The sequence below is a fragment of the Vespa velutina genome, chromosome 18, assembly GCF_912470025.1.
Source record: "Vespa velutina chromosome 18, iVesVel2.1, whole genome shotgun sequence".
NCBI classification, from domain to species: Eukaryota; Metazoa; Arthropoda; class Insecta; order Hymenoptera; family Vespidae; genus Vespa; species Vespa velutina.
Genome location: NC_062205.1, coordinates 4052253 through 4068502, shown reverse-complemented (window position 1 = coordinate 4068502; position 16250 = coordinate 4052253). Strand labels below are relative to the sequence as shown.

The 16250-nt window shown below is 41.4% G+C and overlaps 1 protein-coding gene across 7 annotated transcripts in view; it reads left to right on the top strand.

Moving 5' to 3' along the window:
- Positions 1-16250, top strand: part of LOC124955300 (hemicentin-2) — an 86037-nt gene that overhangs the window by 66489 nt on the left and 3298 nt on the right. For 6 of the 7 annotated variants that reach the window (XM_047509531.1, XM_047509527.1, XM_047509528.1 and 3 more), the window contains exons 3-12: positions 4887-5070; positions 6040-6175; positions 7591-7799; positions 11870-12139; positions 12765-12873; positions 13059-13245; positions 14117-14255; positions 14655-14842; positions 15153-15286; positions 15722-15947. In XM_047509531.1, the coding sequence (XP_047365487.1) occupies positions 4896-5070; positions 6040-6175; positions 7591-7799; positions 11870-12139; positions 12765-12873; positions 13059-13245; positions 14117-14255; positions 14655-14842; positions 15153-15286; positions 15722-15947 (1773 nt within the window). In that variant the 5' untranslated portion in view covers positions 4887-4895. Of the gene's footprint in view, positions 1-4886; positions 5071-6039; positions 6176-7590; positions 7800-11869; positions 12140-12764; positions 12874-13058; positions 13246-14116; positions 14256-14654; positions 14859-15152; positions 15287-15721; positions 15948-16250 lie in introns of all 7 variants that reach the window. The other variant, XR_007102830.1, reaches the window with a different exon arrangement.

Here is a 16250-nt window from a genome sequence, read left to right as displayed (position 1 = left end):
TCGGCGACAGACGCTGTTTGACACTCGACGCGTCACGAGTCGCTCGAGACGGAACTCGTCTTCGACGTTTAACGCGTCCAAGTAAAGTAGGTACTGTAAAAAAAGAAAAAAAAAGAAAAAGAAGAAAAATGGAAACGTAGAAACGTAGGTTTTCTCATCTCGTAACAACGGCAAACGTCGTTTCGCGCGCAATCCGAAAGGGAAATTAATTATAAGAACGACAAAAAAAAAACGAAGCGTCGTCAGGTAGGTATACGATTTTTACAGTTCGTAAACTTTGCCCAACGTCCGTTCGACCTTTATATCTTATAGAAGGTGGCCACTTCCGCGTGTCGTCCGTACGTTGGAAGCTCGCATAAATTTTTTCCGTACCGTTGAGACCAAGGAAAATAAAAAAGGGAAAATATCGAGATTGTCCGCTGAATTATTTCCATTGGTACGAGCAATTTTTATTAAAGAACGATTATTAGAGACGTTGATTTGAAAAAAGAATTTCTTACATATTAGATGTATATATACGTATAACTTAATCAATATTTAAAAGAAAGTCGTTCGAGAAAATCGAGCATAAAACACGATTGAACTAGAGAAATCTAAGGAGTCCTTTTATTCGAACTTTACTGAAAATTTTCAACGAATCCGTCTTCTATCGGTGAGTACAACAATGCAAATATCATTGGATAGTGCGTTCCGCTCTCGAGACTCGATAGGATCGAAGAGAAAGGGCAATATCGTATTACCATCTCGGGCATCCAGACGAGGAAGGCTTTTCGCAGTGGATGATTCTGAAACGAGATCGGCTCCGAAAGCCTCAAGATTTATGCTACCCACGATCTCTCGTTATTTCTTTGCCCCAGCGTATTCACTCTATTTCTCTTTTCTCTTTCTTTTTTCCTTTATCTTTTCTCAACGATAATGAATATTCATAAAAGATACAAATAATTAACGAGACAATTCTAAAGAATTGACGAAAGATGGATTAGACGCGTCCCGGTAACGTATTAAATTTGATCAATTTCCGAGAACGGTGGATATTCTCTAACGAGAGATCCAAGGTTTCTCTAACGAATAAGACGAGCACGAATCGACGTGCCTTTATTTCGTCGTAGTTCGAGAGGAGATCCGAAGCGTAATCTTTACGCTTTATATTCGGTCCACGTGCTTTCATCTTGTAGGCGGACTCGGGGAGATCTTCAAAACTAGAATGCCAAGTAGAAGTTTCAACATTTCGACGAGGCTTTGCAAGAATGTCTCCGTAGAACAGGGATTTCTCTTATCGAGTCCTATTCCTTTATTCCTCTTGGCATTAGCGGCCTTGCAATTTCATCACGTCGTATCGATATAAAGTCGAACGGAATCGATTTTAGCGATAGGGTCAAGAGAGAGAGAGAGAGAGAGAGAGAGAGAGAGAGAGAGCGCGCGCGTAAGACAATTTCGATGAAAAAACGTTTAAGTCACTGTTGTCCAAAAGTTATGTACCTTTTCCTTTTTAAAATTGCAAATTGCAGATTCAGGCAAGCGGCCAAATAAACGATTCTACGTAGGTACGTGGACAAAAATTTCGCACAACTTGTCATCTTTTTCAAACGCCGCTAGCATATAAATTGATGAATATCTTTTATCTTATTCGTATAATGTACTGATCCAAGATTTTTTCTTTTTTCATGAGAAAACGCATAACGAACACCATGAGCAATTTACGAAAGAACAGAGGGAGCTCTCTCTCTCTCTCTCTCTCTCTCTCTCTCTCTCTCTCTCTCAAAGAAGCTCTCTCAGAAAAGCTCTCTCGGAGAGCAGAGCGAATAACTTTAGGAAGACGGACGTGTGTGGGATCGTTCTCAATGGATTACGAAAAAGCATTCCTTCCACTTTGCTACGTTTGCGTGCTTCGTCTTTCGCCCATGAAGGCTCCTCGTAAAAGGAACTATGTCCTCTGTCTTTTACCGTCTCCATTCCGATTAGTTACCTTTCGCTATTCTCCTACTTGTCTACATTTTCGCTTATACGTCTCCGGTACAAATTTTTTATCATCTCTAAGCTCACTGAACTTTGCCGTTTCTCCGAGATCGACCAAGCCATTAAAATAATTATACTCTCTGAAGGATTTTCACTCTGAGAGTCGCTACTACTCTAGTCGAGCAACCTCGAATCTTATCGAACTAGATTTTCACGAGTACGAATGTAGCGAGAAGATAGCGTCGGGAATTTAAAACTTTACGACTCGACGCGGTTCGCGAACTTGCCGAAGGTACTCCATTTGGTTTCCGATCGAAGAAAAAGAGAGATGGTGAGAGCTGGAAGAGGAAAAGGGTGCGAGACAAAGTTCAAACTATCGATCTAAGTCGTGCGATCTATTTCGTTGGCTCTCGAAGAGATTGCTACTGCGTTTGCATTACTTGGTTTCGCGTTATCAGGGTTAAAGGTCCGGAGAGAAAGAGAGAGAGGGGGAGAAGCATGCATCCTGGACGTTTGCTCCTCCAGTCGTTTTCCGTATTCCCTCGTTCACCATAGCTCTCTCTCTCTCTCTCACTTTCTAACTTACTCCATCTCGTCAATGTGTGTGGATGCGTGCTATGTGATTGTGGAGAGAAAGCGCATGTAGTGGTGAGAAAACCAGTGGGGTGTGTCTGCGGGTGCATTACGCTGATTGCTGGTCGTGGCCTCTCTAGAGAACGAAGAGGAACGAGTGAGCAAGCGAACAAGCGAGAGAGAGAGAGAGAGAGAGAGAGAGAGAGACAGAGAGAAATAGAGGAAGTCGAAGGAAGCAAGAGGATAGAGAAAACGCCACGAAAAGCGACGAGTACGAGTAAGAAAGAGAATAAGGGCCCTTCCTGTTAAGTAAGTGAACGATCGTACTTGCCCTTTCCTTCTTCCCTCCTTCCCTTCCTCCCCTCTCTCTATTTCTCTCTTTATCTCTCGCTTCGTCTCACGTAAAAGCGTGCCCGGATTTTAATCCTTTAAATGAATGACTGTGACTTCCCTGCTCTCGACTTCCTCATCTACGTCGAGCTAGGCGAAAGAGAAATAACGAGAAAGAGAGAGAGAGAGAGAGAGAGAGAGAGAAAGGGATGGTAACATTTGCGATGCACCGAGCGTACCTCTTATGGACGCTATGCCGATTTCTCTATTGTCAACTCTCGGCGAAGCGTTGTACGCGTACGTATTACGCGAATTCTCTTACGGATTGATAATCGTCGTCCGAAACATTAGGATGAATTCGATGAAGGGGAAAAGTTACGCTTACGGTTTGCGCGAAGATTTGTTCGAACAAACACTCGAATAACTCGCGTTTCGTACTTTTGCTAGAGAGCTCGATGCACTTTGCTCTCGACGTCGATGATGCCGTATCATATTCTTTTATATAGCAAGTATAAAAATGCTAATGTAAACATATATAACCTAGCAGGTAAGTGATCCCGTTCGAACCGTCGAGCATCTAGGGGAAAAGCAACTCATTATTCTCGTCCTGAGAGTGCCCCTTCTTCATCTGCGCGCAAATAATCATCGCGAGGATTTCCCATTGTATTATTGTGTCTGCCGACGAGTGATAAACCGTACGCTCCGTAGGGAACTCTACGTCGTCGTTGTCGTCGTACCGACATGATGGAATCCGACAATAACCGAGCTTTTTACTCCCAACATTCTGCCAATCCTTTTCTCTTCGTTAAAAGTTACTCATACGACTAAATCTAGACAAAAATCTTTATTATATCTCGGATAAATATTGCAGAGAGGAAAAAAATACTGAGCCTTTAAAAATCTATAGAAATTTCTTGATTAAAGTTTCGTCCTTAAAACGATATATATAATGTCTCTGATGGAGTTTCATCACGGAACGAACATATTTTAAAGCCATCATCTCGATATCGAGAACCACTCGCTCATCGATCTCTCGCTCGTTCTTTACCCGCAAAAAGTTGTCGAATTTAGAGAGATTCTATCCGACGTGACACGGTCACGACGAGAACGTAAACGCAAGCGGCTTATGTGTATATCCTCTCGATAACTCGTCGAGCATATAGGTAGAGAGGAAGCGACGAGTCCGATTATATGGGAACTCGGCAAAATTGATCCTTGAATTACGGCCACATTATGACTACGAAACTTGCTAAGGCCGCACTTTCCTACTTCGAAGCGAATTAATCTGCGAGAAAGAAGAGGGTTAGTGGAAGAGGCGAGAGAGAGAGAGAGAGAGGTGGGGTAGAACCAATGATTCATTTTGAGGGAAATGCGTTGCTATCAACGGGACGAGAGAGAGAGAGAGAGAGAGAGAGAGAGAGAGAGAGAGAGAGAGAGAGAGAGTGTGTCCCAGAGAATTCTGGTTACGCTTAATGATCAACGAACGCTACTTCTCGTCGATTACAACGAAGATACTTCCCTTGTTAAATGCTGACGGCGCACCAGTTACCACTTCTCTCCGAAATATATTATTCCTGATAACGTAAACGTACGGTAATAACGCGACAATGTACGACGCGGTTTTCGCTCGACTTTACCAATGGCGTATAGTCTCTAGCGATGTTTTTCGTGCGGAAACCCACATGGATTTCCGAATGTAACTCTTTAGTAAAAGCTGAATTTATGAAGCGCTCTCCCCTCGGCCCCTATCTCTTTCATTTATTCCCTCGGTTATTCTTTTTTTTTTTTCTACGTTACGTTGGCTCGATCGAAACATTGAAATTGATGGATCGTTGGCGAGAAAAAGCAATTGATGAGAGTTGTATTTACTCATCGTACTGGTATTGTTTGTCGAAAAAGAATATATTTCCAGATAAGATAAACAGGTATCTTGGGAAATGAAATGTTGACATTGATGAAAAAATCGATCCGTCGAGTGTCATAAGGATCGTAACGTTTTAAAGTTTTATACTCGTACGTGTTCCCAGCCAATCGGAATGCACCTGAAGAAGTACGAGTGGGTGGGCTCACCGGACATGGGAGACTGCTCGCTTTGGGTCAGGTCAGCCACCTTGGAATTCGACGACGGTTTGTGGCAATGCCAAGTCACTGCCAGTGATTTCACGACGCAAGACGCTTTAGCATCGGATCAAGCTAGGCTGGTCGTCAGGGGTAAGTTTCCCTTTAGAGAATAATACGAAAATAAAATTCGAAGGAAAGAAAAGGCATGATCGATTTTAACCGAGAAACGATCAACTAAGCGCACGCACTTCCTAGGATCATAAATCAGAGTCCGATGCAGCTCGATTGATGGCGGATTTAGATGAGTTTTTTAATCCCAGCTAAATAATGCCCGAGAAAATTTCAAATACGCTGCCCCTTGATCTAAACTAATGTTTGCGAAATAAATGAAACGCTGAAAATTTTCATTTAATTGCCGAAGTACTGATTAAATCCGTGCTAATTTTTATGTCGTTCGGAAAAACAAATCGTTATAAGTATGTAAACTTTCATTGATTGCTTTTATCGACGATATTATTTCTCTCCGAAAAATAACAATCCATTTTATAACGTGCATGGTGAAACAATAACTCGTTACGTCCGGTCGGTCGACGTTGATTGGAATTAACGATTTAACAAACGTAATTATAAGCTCGCAAATAATTCCGTTGATGTTTTTTTATTCTTACGAAACAATTTGCCAGCGAAACGTAGCTGTCTGAGAAAATCATATTCTGAATATGATATTCTCAATAAAAATGTATCCAAAACAGCATCGTACTTGAAACGAACGTTCGCATTCTCTCTCTCTAACGCGAGAACGATCAAGAGCAAAGTGGATAAACATAACGTAATAATAACAAGGCAACGTACTATATCCGTGCCACGTGAACGAGCAGTAGGTACGAGTGAGATAGAGAGAGAGAGAGAGAGAGAGAGAAGAGAGATTGAGAGCGATAGGCGAACGGATATTCTGCATGCTGCGCAGAGAACAGATATGGTGCATTCGCATGCACGTACGCACGCACGCACGCACGCACGCACTCACTCACTCACTCACTCACTCACGTACGCATATAACTATCCACAGGAATCCAGCCACGTACGGCGAATTAATCCGCGCTAATTTTCTCGTTCCAGTCAGCCCTCGGCGACCGCAGATAGAGTACGACAACCATCCTATTTTACCTGGCAGCAACGTGACAGCCCGAGCAGGTGAGATCGCTACGCTCACTTGCAGAGCGCGGTATGGGAATCCTCCGCCTCTAATTAAATGGTTCGTAATTGTTGCACGTAGATTTCATACTACTTAATTCGTTACAATCGATCTCTCGGTCTTCCCTTCCTCGTCCCTTTTTTCTCTCTCTCTGTAACTGTTATTCTTTATCAGTTTCTCTTCCCTTGGTTTCTTCTGTCTCATTAAACATCATCTTTGACTTCACTCGCATGTACTTATATCGTTTTTAATTATCGTTAACGCCGATATGCTTTTTTCACTTTTCTCAGCCCCGTTAAATTATTTCCGATTATAATAACGGCGTACAGAAATAATATATATTTTTTTTTTAAAGAAGTCCGATTAAACCGTTGCCATCAATTCTTTTTTCTCTCTCTCTCTCTCTCTCTCTCTCTCTCTCTCTCTCTCTCTCTCCCTTTCTTTCTCTTCTCGCTTGGAACTGTCAATTTTCCCTTCGAGAAAATTCTGCGACGTAATGCATCGAGAATCTCGTCGATGCCAGTGCACGCTCTTCATGAATAATCATGATCCATTCTGCATCGTATCTGGCCGAAGTTAAGGAGCTCGAAGGTGCATCCAGTCTTTGTACATGTTCTCCCTCTCTCTCTTTCTCTCTCTCTCTCTCTCTATAGGAGAGAAGGCTTACATCTACATCTGTGTGAACGGGCAAAGATATTTATTCGTTCGTTGCTTCAGAACAATCGCAAATGGTCTATTAAAAATTTACGTTGCTCGATTTTAGAGCAATATATTTCATCGAATAAGAGATAAAAAGAATCAAAGATAAAAAAGGAAGAAAAAAGGCGATGTTCAATCGTGATATATTTTTTTTTTTTTTTTTTTATATAGATAAATAACATTTCTCTAGATAAGCCAAACGTATTTGATTAAATCGAGGATCGTCGATTCCTGTTACAAATTCAATACCAGATTCCTAGACGAGATAGCTGTCTTGCCAGCTCCTCTCACTCTGGGAATTAGCTTAATTGACATGGCTGCATACGTGCAATGTCCAGGATGTGTGTATGCGTTAATATAATTAACACGAAGAGAGAGAGAGAGAGAGAGAGAGAGAGAGAATTGAAATTCAATTTAAATTTTGACGCACACTAAAAGATTAAAAAGCTATCTTAGAATAACGTACATATATAACCGTATCGAAAGTTTTTTCTCTCTTCCTTGTGGTTGTGTTACCGTTCGAGACACTTTGGATGTCGAGAGAGCTTTCCAAGAAGGGATAAACGCAGAGAGGTTATTCGTAGCCGACATAGCGAGATACTGAGAAAGAAAGAAGCGAGAGTAGTGACACGTCTATAAAGCGTGAGGGTGAGAAAGAAAGGAGAGAGAGAGAGAGAGAGAGAGAGAGGGAGGGTGCGATCGTGGGATCGTACCCTCGCGCAGTGTTGTTACAGAGCGTCATTGGAAATGCAAATTTTCGGGGAAAATGCGCGTAGGTACGTCGGCGAGACGGAGATCAGGACACTGAGGCCTCAGGTAAACTCGACGGAACTAGATAATCCCCGTACTTGGGAGACCTACAGTGTTTGCGAGATTTTGGCGGAGCGGTCACGTTACGGAGCGCCGATCCGATGCGTCGCCATTCATCCTGCTTACGCCAATCCCACCATGTCCTCCAGCACCGAAGTGAGATTCGACGTTAAATGTGAGTATACCTTATTTCTCTAGAATCCATGTCGTAGGTAAGATATCTATCCTCTTCGTAGATTAATCTAAAATAAACGTCTCAAGATCGTTGCCTTTATTCTTGTTTGCACACCCGAATCGGTAGCATTGCCCCCCCACCCCAGCAATTCTCTTCGCATTAACGTTGATCTATGTGTAACCTTCGAAATAGCCCCAAATGCGTTAACGTCAGCTAGGGTGGAAAGCAGTCAGATTTCGGAATCACTCGAGCATAAAACGTTCCCCTGTTGCGCTTTACGTCTCCGTGGAATGAATGTAAATTTTAGTATAATCGTAAATCACGTTAACAGGGTGTGCCGTGGAAGAACGAATATGGGGACAATGCCGTCGTTCGTTGGTAAATGGATAAAGCGAAAAGGAGGTTAATCTTGTTAAACGAAAGAAAACGAAAGATCGGTAGGATTAAACTCGTCTTTCTTTCCTTTCTCTAGGATTTTCTTCGATTTCTTTTTCAAATATTACGTATAATCTTTAGATACGTAAGAATAATATACGCGTATTTCAAGTCAATGCAAATATAGTCACGATCGAATTTACGTCGATTAACCGATCGTAACTCGATAATATTTGCCCCTTTATTTCTTTTCTTTATCGCACTCTCCGATCGGGCTCATAAAATGACAATTAGGTATCGATGAAAGGACAAAATGCATCCTTTTACGGAAATTATTAGGAATGAAATTATTAGGTAGGACCGAAGAACAAAATAGGATTCCTTCGAAACATGCGATTCTCAGGGACGTACTTTAATTAATTCGTTCGTACAACGAAATCGGACTAGCCCAAAGGGAATATGCATTTTTCGTATAGATTTCGTAATCCGTACGCGCGCTTGGCCGCGTTTATTTTAAATGCGATGAAGTCTTAGAAATAATGTGCACCGTGGTCAGCGGCGCGAGATTAAGCTCGGGGTTTTTTATCTTTCTCTCTCTCCCTTTTCAATTTTTCCTCCTTTTCTATACGACCACGGCAGCCATAGAGAATGCATAATGAAGGAAAAAGAGGAAAGAAGGAGGAAGTACGTGACGTATGCAGTAGCTTCGTTCTCATCGTCAGCACGACAACGCGCGTCATGCTTTCTTGGCCTTTGGTATTATAATACATATGTATAATGGAGCTCGAAATGCTGCCACGCGCAATGAGAAAAATCTTCTCTCTTTTTTCTCCCCATCAAAGCGCGCGCGAATTTTAGCCGCGTCATCGAAATCGTTGTTCTCTTTCTTTCGCGACTAATCGGCGCAGAAATCGATTCCAATGCGAAGTCGAACAATCGAGCCGCTATTAATTCGTTTTAGATGACCTCCGTTCCAAATTCTCCAAGTCAAGCGAATCGACATTTTCTTCTTTAAAAAGAACTAAGCTGATCTCTAATTACTTCGCATGGGACGTAAAAAAAGATTAAGCCGGACGATTCGTTTAGGCCGATCTCGCAGTTTTTCGATCGCAGTCCATTCCACTCTTTGAAATTCTTCCTTTCTTGTGACGACCGTTGATATAAAAAAAAAAAAAAAAATCCTCAACGTTTAGACAACGGAACAACAGAAAATTCGACTTAACTCGCCATAACTCGAGCTATAATAATATAAGTACATCTATATGTACGCGAGGAGGCTACGTACGCTTATATTGATTACGAGCATTAGCCGAGCGGGACTTTTTAGAGCAAATTGAAGAGTTTGCCTCAAAGCACAGATATATACCGTGCCGATGGTACTTCGATCGAGAATTCAACGAGTATAGGTGTATTTGTATGCACGGGCTCGGGCGCGGGCACGAGCGCGGGCGCCTATATGTGTCGCGCGTCTCTCGTCACCCACAGCGTCATTTCAGGTGCTCACCGAGCGAGTGTCAGAGTTAGAGGGAGACGGAGAAAGGGAGAAAAAGTGTAAAAACGCGAGAGAGAAGGAAGGGAAAAAAGGGATGCAGCTGATTCGAATGGGTCAGCGGGTGTTCATTCGCGCGTATTTCTGGCTAGTCGTTCTTTGTCGATGCTTCAAACGACTTTACACCGCTATACTATACGTAGTGAACTTACGATACATATATGGGCGAAACGAAGAACCGTGAAAATGGACGGTTTTCTATCGAGGAAAAGCAATAATACCGTGAGCTACGATTAGTTCGTGCAAAACGAATCTTCGCTCTGCCGATCAAAATCATTGCTACCAAGAGAAAAAGCGATATGATGTATCTCGATTAAGTCCTCTTTTATTTATTATTTTACTTTTCTCATTTAATTTTATGCTTTTCCTTTGACATTTACATCATGCATAGGATATAATAGAATATATTATAAACTCTGCGTGTCTTAATAAAATATCTTTCGATACCTTTTGATTAATCGATGAAATCTAAGTGATGAAATTCAACGTGAGAGAGTATCGCGGTGAATTTTATTTCGTTTTCCGTCGTAGTTAAAGAAAACGAATCGATTATTCATGTATTCCTTTCATTTCAATAACGTCTTCGATTCCGACGTATCGAAAATTTATTCGATGGATTTTCTTATGCAAGAAATTGTGTATCGCTTCGAAAAACAATCCCATTCCAGTGGATTTCAGTTAAGAATTTACCTGTTCGATTAAGAAAGATATTAAGTTATAATTGTCTTTGACATTCGGAAATCGCTTATACTTACGGTGCTGGTCACCATCACACTAAAACCTCTCGATGTGTATATGCCGTGGGTGCAGTTTTCGAGATCGCATCTGGGACGAAAAACTTCAGCAAGCTTTCACTCGCCCATATTTCGTAGTCGTTCTTGAGTAAACTTTGAATCGGTCGGTATGGTAATAGCGTTTTAGTTTCCGAGATTTTTCACGGTAGCTACGATTGAATAAAAGATTTTTCGTTCGATCGATACTTCGTTACCGAAACAACGTTGTGAAACAACGCAACGCGTTTAAATAAATTTCCCTACTAACCTTTACGCCGGAAATAACGAAATCAATTCTGATTATTTTACCTTCACCTTTTCATATTTTCCTAATGCACATATCTACGATTTCTCTCTTGAATTTGTTAAAAATCAAATATCGATATATTATAATTAAAAAGTAATGAAAAATAATTATATCGTATTGAAAATCGAAAGAGAAATCTTAACCGTAAAAATGGCCATGAGAGAAAACTTTTTTATCTTATAAATCATAATCATTCTGTCGCGAATGCGACAGGCGCGCATATACGTATTCGAACGAACGCACGAGAGTCAATGTACGAGAATACGTTTATGGACCATGGCTACGGTAAAAGAGGAAGGAGGTTAATAGAGAGAGAGAGAGAGAGAAAGAGAAGCGGAGAGAGAACGCAGCAGAAATTGTGAATGGGTCAGCGGGTGTCCATTCGCGCGTATTTCGAAATCATTGTTACGTGAAATGAACAGCTGCGTGGTAGGTATGCGCATCCAAATGAAAATCGTGATTCGATTTTTATATCTCTTATTTTTTATCTTTTCCTCGATCTCTCTTTGAAAATTTCTGCAAACTTTTAAAGAATCAATTAATAATAGTTGTATCCCTCTCGGCGACATAGATACTTACCGTAGTAAGTACCCGGACGTACACCTATATAAGGATCTTTAGACGAAGCAAGGAACGGACATCTTTCATTTCCGTTCCGGTTTGACCGAGACTCTCGCGAACCCGTCAGAGCGTATATCTGGGACGATGACGTTTCCCAGAAGTCGGTCACAAGTTTCATTAACGCGTTTGCCTGACCGATCGGAAATTGTAATCGTCGCCGCGAATAATGGAACGATTGGGAACGCGATGCATTGTATCTCTATTAAAATACCGGGCTTCACTAAAACGGGAACGAAAGAAGCTCGCTCGTATATCGATTAATGAATGTCACAGTTGTGAGAGGTCGCGTTAAAAAAGGGGATGATATCGTTGATTCATCTTATTTTATCAAACAATTTTCTTATGCATTGTTATCAATTTGATCGTTAAGAATACTCTTCCCTTCTTAAATTTGTGTGTCCTTATATAAAAACAGTTGTACTAATGGAACTTGTTGTTTACTTAGACGCACCGGAAACGCGATTGGTGGGCGTGCCAAACGGTCAGTTGGAAGAAGGACGAGATAAATTAGAAATAAGGTGTCTGGCCGATGCGAATCCACCGGCTTCGATTATTTGGAGGCGTACGAAGAGTCTTAGCGTCACCGATATCGCCAGCATCGGGGAGACCCTTTTGTTCTCGCCAGTTTATAGAAACCATGCGGCCGAGTACATCTGCGAAGCAACCAACACCGAGGGTGAAAGTAGCCCTGTCAGGGTACAAGTGTCCGTAAATTGTGAGCACGTTTTCTCGTTATTCTTTTCTTCTTTTCCTTCTTTTTCTACAAAAATAGCTGGATAAATAAAAGTAGAAAGAAAAATGACTAACTACTAGGCATCGATCGTTCTTACTCGGGACGTTATTAATGGCGAAACTTAATCAACCGCACTCGTACCGTCGCTTACGTTCGTTTCCTTTACGATAACGCGGCGGTGGCGGCGGCATCTTCCACGAGGAAGCTCTTGAGTGGTTCGCGCTATAACCTTCGAAAGTAAATAATGTTCGCCATTTTGGTACATAAAGGAGAGAGCTTATTGTGCTTTATAAACGAGAAGGAGCTCCACTGAATTACTCTACCATCTTTTTACTTCGTATCTCTTTCGCGATTACCTTACAATTTTTATTTTTCGCGTATTTATATACCACGCCTTAATAGTCCTTTCCTTATCTAATGTTTAAATGAAACTACTAATGGAGTCCGTTGGATTCGGGGAGATGTTTTAAAAGCACGATTCGTGGTCTCTCAAACGCAAACGGCGTAGACCGTTTGCCGTGGCAACGAGCATCGTACGCTCGAGAGAACGGCGCTTGTTTTGTCACTCATGAATAAGATATCAAAGGATCGATCGCTTTCGACGCAGATCCACCGACTATCAGCTCGGTCGGCCCGGAATGGTTGACTACGGCACTGCTTTATTCCGGTGCATCGTTCGAGTGTCACGCCGACGCGATGCCACCGGCTGAATACAGGTGAGACTACGTATGATTTATGTTAATTAGCTCTCTCTCTCTCTCTCTCTCTCTCTCTCTCTCTCATTAATCGCTCCTTTCGCTTACTATGTCCGCCTGCTTTTCTTTTTTGTTTTTGATCGAATAAGACGATTCTAGGTCGATGATAGATTTAAATCAATGACACGTACATTTTTTGAATTTAGATGGGCCCAGATCTTCCCCGACAATCGAATGCCAATGGAATGCGGAACCGGTCAAAGATTGATCCTCACGAACGTGACTTACGAGCAACAAGGCCAGTACATATGTCTAGCCTCGAACAAGATCAATGGACACGTCAGGGAGGTTAAAAGCGACCCGGTGTCTTTGCAAGTGGTTGGTGCACCCAGGGTAAGATATATACGCACGCAGCAGAAGTACACGTTGATGTTGCCCCGTTGCACCGAGGGAACTATCAATTCTAATTTCACCGAAGCGTGTATCCTCAAGGTCTGGTAGAAAATGACTATATCGTGTGACGTACCGATCGTACGTGACATGCATCGAAGGAAAAGGTTTCGCATAAAATATGTCCGACAGTTTTCTTTTTCCCAATTAACCATTAAAATACCCTATTAATATGCCCGAGACTCGAACGATAGATTAAAGGAGAAAAGAAAACTGGCTAGTTAGATTATACTTTCTATTGCTAAATTAATCGGACATTCGCATGCAGTCAACTTTATACGGATCGCTGCCTAGGCAAAGCTTCGATTTCCGCTTCATTTAATATTCAATCGATGCGTCGCAACGCTAAAATTCAACAGGGCCAGTCATACATATAAACCTATATTTCATTCAAACCAATTCCGCTCGTTTTTCTTTCTTTCTTTTTTCTTCTCTCTCTCTCTCTCTCTCTCTCTCTCTCTTTATTTTTACGTTTCCCCGTTTTTTTTCTTCCATTTTTCGAGTTGCCTCTCTGAATAACAATGTGAAAGTAAATAAGACAACGATATTACGTACGTGCGTAGGCAGTAGTGGCGATCGTACTAATTACGGTACGAAAAATAACTAGGGTCGACGCAAGAGTAAATTTTCTTTGGGGAAATTTGGAAACGCCAAGGAATGCCGTTTATACGGCATATATCTATTTATACGTTTAACGAGCGATTCGGTCGACGCAAGTCGAGGAACGCAACTCGTTCTCCTTCCGCCTGGTTTACTATCTCGACATTCGAATATCGGAAATTTGAAAAGCACTTTACGTTCGATCGTCTCGTAGGTGGTGAAGCCAGCGATCACGGAGAAGTTCGTCGTAGCAGCGACGGAAGGCAGCCCGGCGAGATTAGAGATCAGACTCTGTTCCAATCCAAAGCCTCGTCTCGTTGCATGGGAATGGGGCGACATCAGACTCTACGCCGGTTAGACAGCTTCCTACTTCGATTATCTACCCTCTTTTCAATTATTCCAATCTTTCGTTTGCCTAATTTCTTTTTTTACGTAATGTAACGTATATCATGTATTATCTATTTCTTCTCGTTTCAGTCTTCGTTTATTATTCAACTTTCTAAAGAATCGTCTTTTCTTGATAATATTTACTTTAATCGTTTTTTGCGTTTAAAGTTTGACACTTATTATTTCGGTTATAAATCGGTCCGTATCCAAAATATCCTACCTGATCGAGCCAGAGCTGGGTAAAATTTTCAACGCACAATCGTACATTATTTTAGCCAGAACTGATCGGTAAACTTTGTTTCTAAGATTTATTCTTCTCAAACATTTGATTTCCCATTGATGCGCGCGATACGTTTTATCCACAGGTGAGGTTTTAGAATCTCGTTATCGTGCTCTGGATTTAGAGCCACTGACGTCCGAAGACTGTTACGTAGCGATTTTGGAACTTACCAGTACGGTTAAGGAGGATCAAAGACTATATCATGTTATCGTAGAGAATGATCGTGGAAGCGACCGCAGAGCTTTAATGTTAAGGGTCGACGAACCAGGCCAGGTAATTATTATTCACGGTACGTTGTTAATCCTCGAATACGTGACACATATTAATTCAGGCTTTTGCCGAGGCAAAAGTCATTTATTACGTACGATAAATTGTCATTAAATCGCGAACCATCGAAGAACAAAGACGTTCCTCGATCGTTCGTCGAACGAAAGAAAGGTAAAGAAATTTAACATATTTCCAATCCTTCCTTTGCGATTAATGCAACTACCATTTCAATACTTTTTCGTAAAGGTAAAAAAGAAAAGAACGCAGTTGCGAACGTAGACAACGCTTTGCACCTTGAACATTTCCTATGATTCAGATTCCACTCGTTATCGGAGCCGTCGCGGGTTTCACCGTGCTCTCGGTACTGATAATGGGATTCGTTTGTTTCCTACGATCCGATAGATGTTGCACAGCCAGAAATACAGCTCCGGCGTTGCAGCAAGTACATTGGTAAGCACGTTACATTTCCTTGCGTTGTACGCAAACGTATGCGGAAACGTGCGAGCGAGAAATTTTAATGAAAATTGTATCGAATGGCAAAGATATACATGCGTCTCTAAGCGCGATATATTCTATTCCAAGTTGCATATCTCATTCATGAATGTACGTTTTCGATCAGGTGAAGTAAATAACTACGATTAAGTTTACTAGTTTTAACGTATTTTAATATATTAAATGATATATCGTGCATCAATTAGAAATTGAAGGAGACAAGACTAAAGGTATTATAAGGTTACTATAACTCGTTCCGCATTGTAGATATTCGAAGGTAAAATTTATGTAACGTTAGTTATTTCTTAAATATTTTAACAAAAGATTTAAGAAATAACTAATATGTTATATGTTATGTATCGTTTAACCGATCGAATTTTCTCCAACTTTTAGTACCAAAGCTTCCAACACCCTAATAGAGGATCCGCGTTTGACCGTCGATACGATGGAACGCACGGGTCAGCAATTTGTTCCCGAGAAACGAGCCAATCACGTTCTGAAGCCCGTCCCGTCGCAGCAATATCCGCAAGAGTGCTACCAGCACGATCCGCAACATCCTCAACAACATTATGAGAGGCATCGCCATCACATGCAACCACATGGACCACAGTACTTACAGGTCAGAGCGAGTTGCACGAATATAAGACATAACAAAATTAATTATAGTACGATCGGTGGCAGAGCAACTACTTAGTCGTTGTCGACGGAACACCAAAGCTTACCATTTAAAATGACGTTTTGCATCTATTCGACGGCAAATTCTCGTTACAAGGGAGATTTTTTTAAGTGTACGAACAACGAATACGAATGTCTATGAAAGTTATTAGTTCCGTGCGTCTGCTTTAGAAATGCCTGTGGAATATCTTGAAAATCCTGTTGGAAACCGAAGAGAGCTAATTCCTGTCGAACGAACAAATAGAAA